General features: G+C 45.0%; 1 protein-coding gene and 1 pseudogene across 2 annotated transcripts in view; one reads left to right on the forward strand and one right to left on the reverse strand.

Moving 5' to 3' along the window:
* Nucleotides 1–5,557, reverse strand: part of LOC117082259 (WASH complex subunit 2A) — a 63,532-nt gene extending 57,975 nt beyond the window's left edge. Inside the window, exons 1-3 of the mRNA XM_033208886.1 lie at nucleotides 5,375–5,557; nucleotides 5,140–5,262; nucleotides 3,627–3,791 (exon numbers count right to left, since the gene is read on the reverse strand). Of these exons, the coding sequence (XP_033064777.1) occupies nucleotides 3,627–3,791; nucleotides 5,140–5,262; nucleotides 5,375–5,377 (291 nt within the window). The 5' untranslated portion in view covers nucleotides 5,378–5,557. The remainder of the gene's footprint in view (nucleotides 1–3,626; nucleotides 3,792–5,139; nucleotides 5,263–5,374) is intronic.
* A 159-nt stretch (nucleotides 5,558–5,716) lies between these two features.
* LOC117082082 lies at nucleotides 5,717–7,503 on the forward strand (annotated as a pseudogene). The gene has a single exon (XR_004436445.1). The product of XR_004436445.1 is annotated as an RNA guanine-N7 methyltransferase activating subunit-like (transcript).
* The last annotated feature ends 238 nt before the right edge of the window (nucleotides 7,504–7,741 follow it).

The following is a 7,741-nucleotide window of genomic DNA, read 5'->3' on the forward strand; positions in this document are numbered from 1 at the left end:
TATAAAGATCAGAAATCACTTTGGTAATTTTCAAAGTCAGGACCCCAAAAAGGTAAGTAAATCTAAAAAGTGAGACTTTAAGACCTGGCAGCTACCAAGGTTACCTAGCAGCAGCCTGCAGCTAGAAAGCCAAACATGACATCTAAGAAACCTAAACCCACCGGACCTAAAGCCCATGGGGTCTTTTCAGGGTGAGCAGGACTATGCAGTCTCAAGTACTTCATATCCAGCAGATAACCAATGCTAACTTCTTTCATCCTCACCTGCTAAACTCACAGCTTCATGTGTTTTGTGATCAATTTACACTCAGATAGCTATACCCAGGCCTGTTAAATATCTTTACTATTGACCCTTATCTGGGGAGACAAGGTAAAAGGGGAAGGTGGGGAAGTGGGGAAAAAGGAACCAGGGCTGGAGAGTAACAGATTATACACAGCCCCGGTGCCTTTCATTTATGCATACTCTCATTCATTCAAGTATTCACTGGGTCCCTAAGTATCAGGCTTGTGCTGGACCCTTCAAATATATTTGTTGTTAAAAATATGGGGCTTGATTTAGCAGGAAGGTTCAACTCATCAAATCCCATCAATAATTGTAAAATTACAATTATAAGAAGTCTACTAAAGAATGTGATGCTTCAAGTGCTTTTATCCAGGGGGTCTGCCTAGTGCAGAGGGTCCAGGAGGAAGTAATATAATTGAGCAGAGACCTAGAAGACAGACAGATATCAATCAAAGGGTAGAGGCATAGGAAGCAATGTAAGCAAAGGCCTCATAGCAGCAGGGCATATGGCATTTCCAAGGAATGAGAAGGCTGGAGTGTCAAAAGCAAGAGGCATTATGTAAAACAAAGCAGGTCTAGGTGGTGAGGGAGAAGCCTGTGCAGGAAATTATATACCAATAAGGCTTTTGGGCTTCACCTCCTTCTCTCTAATTGCTGAGTACTTGGCAGTTTCAGCAACTCATGTCTGTTTCTTTAATAGAAAAGTAGAAAAGGAGGCAAACATGACCAAAATTCAGTTTTCATAAATTAACAGGAAGATGATCTGGAAAATTAACTCATTTATGCCTAGTGTTCCACTATTGGAACGCTAAGCTTGTGGGAGTTACATATATCCTACTGCTCAAGGTCATTGCCAAGGTCTGGCTTCTCACAAAAAAAATTTTAACCTTGGGCATAAACGGGTTAATTTGTTTCATTCTGGAATTTTTTTTTTTTTTTAATTTTACAAAGCTAAGATTTTGAAACAATTGACTTTAAAAAGAAAAAATCCTCCCTCACCAGTTCATTTAACAAACAAAAGTCATTAACTACGGCACTTGGTATTTCAGGATGCAATTCCTAAATTAACAGATTAATTAAGCCTTTAGAATTGTGTTGCCTTCTAATTAGACACTAGAACACTGGCCAATGTTAATTAGTATTTCTTTTCCCTCCAAGTCCCCTCTTGAGCCTTTACTAATGGTACTAATTTCTCTTGCCCTAGAAAGTCCTGACTGTTCTCGCCCTAGAAAGTCCAGATTGTTTCACAAACTTTATAATACAGTTTGCAACTTTGTGGCTGCCTCTGAGGCTAATTAATAAAACCCAGAAAGTTATCTGACTTTGAATATTTCTGATAAATTACCATGAAACCAAATGGCACCATAATTAAAGCTGGAATTGTAATATCTAAGTACTGATGTCAGGATTAAAAAAAAAAAAAAACATTAAAAAAGCCAGATTGCCGGGTACAGTGGCTCACGCCCATAATCCCAGCACTTTGGGAGGCCAAGGTGGGAGGATCACGAGGTCTGGAGATCGAGACCATCCTGTCTAACACGGTGAAACCCCATCTCTACTAAAAATGCCAAATTAGCCAGGTGTGGTGGCAGGCACCTGTAGTCCCAGCTACTCAGGAGGCTGAGGCAGGAGAATGGCATGAACCCAAGAGGCAGAGCTTGCAGTAAGCTGAGATCGCACCACTGCACTCTGGCCTGGGCGACAGAGTGAGACTCCGTCTCAAAAAAAAAAAAAAAAAAGAAAACTTCCCATATCCTTTGCGACTGGTGCTGCAGCACTGACTGTAGAGAAGTGCTGACTACCTGATCCAGCAAGAAAAGTACAGAATGAAAAGAACAGGAGTGCTTAAAAGGACACCAAATTAATCTTGATGAAAACATTATGGGGCTGTGCACACCAGAGAAGCTGAGTCTTGAGTCCCTGACTCTTCCAGTGAGATAAATGATCAGGACCAAGCATGGACATTCTGTGTAGACAATCAGAAAACTACTGATTTCACTTGAATACTTTTTTTTTTTGAGATGGAGTTTCGTTTGCTGCCCAGGCTGGAGTACAATGGCGGGATCGCAGCTCACCGCAACCTCCGCCTCCCAGGTTCAAGTGATTCTCCTACCTCAGCCTTCTCGAGTAGCTAGGATTACAGGCACGCGCCACCATGCCTGGCTACTTTTGTATTTTTTTAGTAGAGACGGGGTTTCTCCATGTTGGTCAGGCCCGTCTCCAACTCCCGACCTCAGGTGATCTGCCCGCCTAGGCCTTCCAAAGTGCTGGGATTACAGGCTGAGCCACCGCGCCCGGCCGAATACTTGTTATTTTTCAAACTCATGAGTACTCCTTTGCTGTTAAAGGAAGTAACTGGCAAAGAGATCTCTAAGACCTTTATTAATATCTTTATTTTACATATAGCTCTCCAAAAAAAGACAGGAAGTGTCATTTAACTCGAGCTACTAAAAAATGCACAAACATGCTGCACAAGTTGACGACGTGGCAATATCTGGTATTCTCTTAACTATTCTAAATCTTGGGCTTTTTAAATAATTTTGTGATTCTGAAAATTTTATTACTTTATATCTAACAATCTCAGGAGATAGCTTACTTTAATAATCCTTTTTCCACAAATGAACGCTGATATTCAGAAAGCTGGGACACCCTATGAGAAACACAGGTCTGTTACCTAAGCTTCCTTTCCATCTTCATCTCTTAAGTCTCCACTCTGCTCCAGCCACGCTTACTTCCTTTGTATGCTGGAATTACACTATTTGCCAAGGGAGAGGCTCTATCTAATTTACCTGTGTATTCCTACCATCTAGAAGAAACTCAGTAAACAGACAAAAATCACATATAGATTTAAGCTTAGTAATCTGTTTATAGCTGATTCCATAAGTTCAACCATCATAAACTTTAGTTGAGAATATTGCAAGTATACATATATATCCCCTGAATATAATTTATCAGAACATAATGAACCCAATCAACAACTGAAACCACATGCTGGTGTCCAGAGGGTCTAACCAGGTATACAGCTGTCCTTACAGATCATGCCACAACAAAGGTAGTGTGAGTGCCACAAAATTCAGCACAATTGCTGACTACTCTCAAAACTGACAAAAGATGGAAGCACTAAAGTATAAGAAAATTTTATCATTAGATTTTTTTAGAGGCTTGGAAAAAAGGACTTAAAACTTTACAAATAAAAAAGAGGCATTAATCCCAGAGAAAAAAACTGTAATTACCAAGAACCACACTTCCACCAAAATTTAGGAGGGAACCTAACAGTAAGTTATTTAAAATTACAGTATCTCCTACTCCCAAAAAAGGAATTATGATATAACTAAATAACTCACATTTTCAATGAACTGGGTATTAGAGAGCATAAGGAAGTCATTGAAGACATTATGCAGGCGACAATCTGTGGCTTTGGTTTCCCGTATTAGTCCGTCCACTTGTTTCTTGATTTCATGGGTCCTAGAGATAGTTTGCTGTGAGAATTCCTGTAGAAACTGTAGTAGCTATTTTAAAAAATAAACATACAGTAGCATCAGTGTTATATGTATCTATTTTGCATGTCACATCAAAAAAGAACCCATTTCCTTTCACCTTTGAGTGTTAGAATGCTAAAGAAATGCTTTTTTTTTCTTTTCTTTTTTTTCTTTTTGAGACGGAGTCTCGGTCTGTCCTCCGGGCTGAAGTGCAGTGGCGCCATCTCCGCTCACTGCACCTCCCGCGTTCAGGCAATTCTCCTGCCTCAGCCTCCCGAGTAGCTGGAATTACAGGCGCCCACCACTACTCCCAGCTAATTTTGTGTATTTTTAGTAGAGACAGGGTTTCACCATGTTGGCCAGGCTCGTCTCGAACTCCTGACCTCGTGATTCGCCCACCTCGACCTCCCAAAGTGCAGGGATTACAGGTGTGAGCCACCGCGCCCGGCGGGAATGCTGCTTTTGACAAGTACTAAGACCAAGTGACATTGAAAACTCTAAGAAAGCTCATCAAAAGAGTGGCAGTGAGCTAATGGGACACCGATCTTGTTTCTGGAAAAATTTAAAATCCTTGTCTGGCACTAGGTGTGATGGCTCACGCTTGCAATCCCAGCACTTTGGGAGGCTGAGGCGGGGTTATCGTTAGAGTCCTGGAGTTGGAGACCAGTCTGGGAAACATAGCAAGACCCCCATCTCTACTAAAATTAAATAAATAAACAAATCAGCCAGGTGTGGTGGACACCTATAGTCCCAGCTACTCAGGAGGCTGAGGTGGGTGGATCACTTGAGCCCCGGAGGATTCAGTGAACCAAGATCGAGCCACTTGCATTCCAGCCTGGGTGACAGGGCAAAACCCTGTCTCTTTTTAAAAGTCCTCTTTGGTTGTCAATCTACAGAGGTCACAGACCAAGGGTGAGCCAATCAACCACCACTCTTATTCAAAAATGCTATTCATCTGGGACTCTGGAAGAGTTCTGAGCTTTTTGGGCCCCCGATTTGAAGAATCCCACTAAAGGATATCCACATACTGGCTTGCCTCCCACCCCAGTTAGTCCAGGTCCCAACAGGAATCGCCTCCCTAGTGCCCGAGCAATCCCTCAGCGTGGGGGAAACGGATCTCCCCTCTGAATGGAGCTGAGCGCATTGCCAGAAACCCCGTGAAGGGAACGCCGCGTCTGGACAGCGGTCAGGGTCTGCCCCTATCCCTGGTGGCCGGGGACTGCCAGGGTGGCATTCTCGGGGGCTAAGCGGGGCGTGCGTTCCTAAAAGGGCAGGCAACGGGACCGGCCAGGTGCAGGGGCAGTCGCCGCCCGGTCCTCCCGCGCGCAGGCCAAGCGTCACCCCTGCCGCCCTCGCGTCCCCGGGGCCCGCCTCTCACGCCCGCGTCGGCCGCCAGCGACCAGCTCTGGCTGCTCCTACGGATCTCCTCCACCGACCACGGCCGTTCCCACACGGGCTCCGACGCGGGCGCCTGCTCCTGGTCGGGGGTCGTCCGGTTCATCTGCAGCGAAAAAAACGAGAAGACAGGCTAAGCCTGAGGGCAGCAGGGACGGCGACCCCAGCCCAGGCCGGCCCCTCTCCTGCCCGGCCGCAGCCCGGCCCGTAGCCCTCACCATCCCAGCCACCCGGCGAGGTGGGCTCCTAGGCCACCCGCACGCGCAGAGGACCGCAGAGCCCCGGAAGCCCAGCCCCAGCCAAGCTGCCCGGGACGTGACCGGCCTCACGTGACCTGATGTCACGTGACAGAGCCCGCACGTGATCCGACCTGCGATGCTGAGGAGATGAAGCTGCGGAAGTGGACTGGGACTGGAGTTTCGGGTTCTACGCTAGGTTGGGGCGGAGGAAGCTGGAGGAGAGGGGAAGACGCCAGGGAAAGCTGCAAAGGAGGGCTGGCTGGATGGCGCTGCGGCCTAAGGCCCCAGGCAGCGGCGCGGGATCGGCCACAGCTCCGGCGGGTCTGGACAGAGGGGACCTCAAGCAGCCATTGGAGCAAACCAGTCTGGGAGCCTTCGACGTCGACGCTGTGGGCGAAGGAAAAGGCCTGGCCTGCTGCCTCTTCTCTTGCCGCAAAATCCGCTGCTGTGAAGGAGCTGGCAGGCGGGCGCTCTGGAGATAGAGAATCCTCATCTGCCTGGGCATCATCTTGCTCTTTATGACCTGCTTGGCTGCTACTGTGTAGGGCCTGCTTTGCCCTCTCAGCCTTGCCCTCAAGTTCAAGGACAAGCTTTTCATTATGACAAGCATAAAGCTCTTTATAATTCGTCCTCCACTCTCCCAGCTCAGGGCTCCAGCTGTTCTGTCTCACACTTCCTTGAAGTTCCCTCTGCTGAGTCGCCCTTGTGCCAGACAAACTTACTTATTGAAATAAAAATCCCACTTTCTTTCCAGTCATGTGTGCCCAAGGGCGAGTTATTTAACTTTTCTGAGCTTTCCTCAGTAAAACGAAGCTACATATCTTGCAAGGATGTGATAGTAAAGTGATAATATTGTAAAACAGCTGCCACGGTGCTCGGCCTAGGGTGAGCCTTCAACCTAGAACATGCTGCTGCCCCCATGCAGCTTGCTCACACCCAATCCCCAACTTTTCTTTTGTAGTCACCTCAGTTATCACCTCATTAAATAACAACCTGATTATCCCAAGTGCAGCTTAAGTGACTTAAGTTATTTTCGATGGCTAGCGGAAGGGACTTCGCTACATTGGAGAGCTGGAGTGGTCTGGAGTTCCACGGTGTGGTGGGCAAGAGGCCACCTCTCCTGCGGCATCTCAGTGTCTCGCCGGCGGTGTTCGGCCCAAGCTAGATAGACACAGCCCTTGACCGATTTAAACAACCTAAACATTAAACAATACAGCTGCCTCAAATCTTTGAGAGTTTCAGAATGACTGACACTGCTGAAGCTGTTCCAAATTTTGAAGAGATGTTTGCTAGTAGATTCACAGAAGATGACAAGGAGTATCAGGAATACCTGAAACACCCTCCTGAGTCTCCTCCAATTGTTGAGTAGTGGAATAGCAGAGCTGGTGGGAACCAAATAAACAGGCAATCGGTTGCAAGATAACAGTTCAGAGGCAGGGACGGTAGATGAGAGTGGCAAAGTGACAATCGATCCAAGCAGCAGCCAGGACAATTCTGGGATAACAATTACCCGCAACACAGTCAAGAACCTTACTATCCCCACTAATATGGGCATTATGGTTACAACCAGCGGCCTCCTTACAGTTGCTACTGATAGAAATGTTGGCAGCTTTTAGTAAAAGCATTTACTCTGTTACCATGACAAAGGTTTGGGTGTCTTCTGTCGGTCATAGTTTTCCATGTGATTTTACAGAATGGATTATTGATTTTTTGGAATTTGAGACTTAAAAAAATAGATCTTACTTGCAAGATGCGATGGTTGCTGGGAATACCCGAAATTGTGGATCATATTGCTTGACTTCTACCTCAGAGTATTCTTTGTTTCATGACTTAATAGTGGTTTGAGTTTGGTATATTTTTCTTATTTGACCTCTAGGAATTCTTCGTTTTACACAGAAATAAAAATTTTAAAATAGAAAATGCTTGCTTTTACTTTGTAAGGTAAGAGACTATCCATATGCTTAGATGTGCTTGTTTCTAAAATTCTAGAGGTTAATACAATCAGCTCATGAATGCACAGCTATGCTTCTTGTGATAAATCGTACATAACATCAGCAGTTGAAAGGTAAAAGAGTTGCTTATCTTTTTCTTTTTTTTTTGCTTTTGTTATGTCACTATGGTACTTTGTAATTCCTTACCCTATAGATAATGAGTCAACTCCACATTTATTTGGGTCTCTTTTTAGAGGGAAATCAGTAATAAAGCTGTAAAATAATGAAGGAAAAAAGTCATTTTTGATATATTTATCCTAAGATATTACATTGTATTGTAATCATTTAAATATTGGTCTCTCCTTTAGTAATAGCTAACATTTATCAAGTGTTCAGTATTTACCACTTTATACAT

The sequence above is a fragment of the Trachypithecus francoisi genome, unplaced genomic scaffold, assembly GCF_009764315.1.
Source record: "Trachypithecus francoisi isolate TF-2019V2 unplaced genomic scaffold, Tfra_2.0 Lachesis_group9, whole genome shotgun sequence".
NCBI lineage: Eukaryota > Metazoa > Chordata > Mammalia > Primates > Cercopithecidae > Trachypithecus > Trachypithecus francoisi.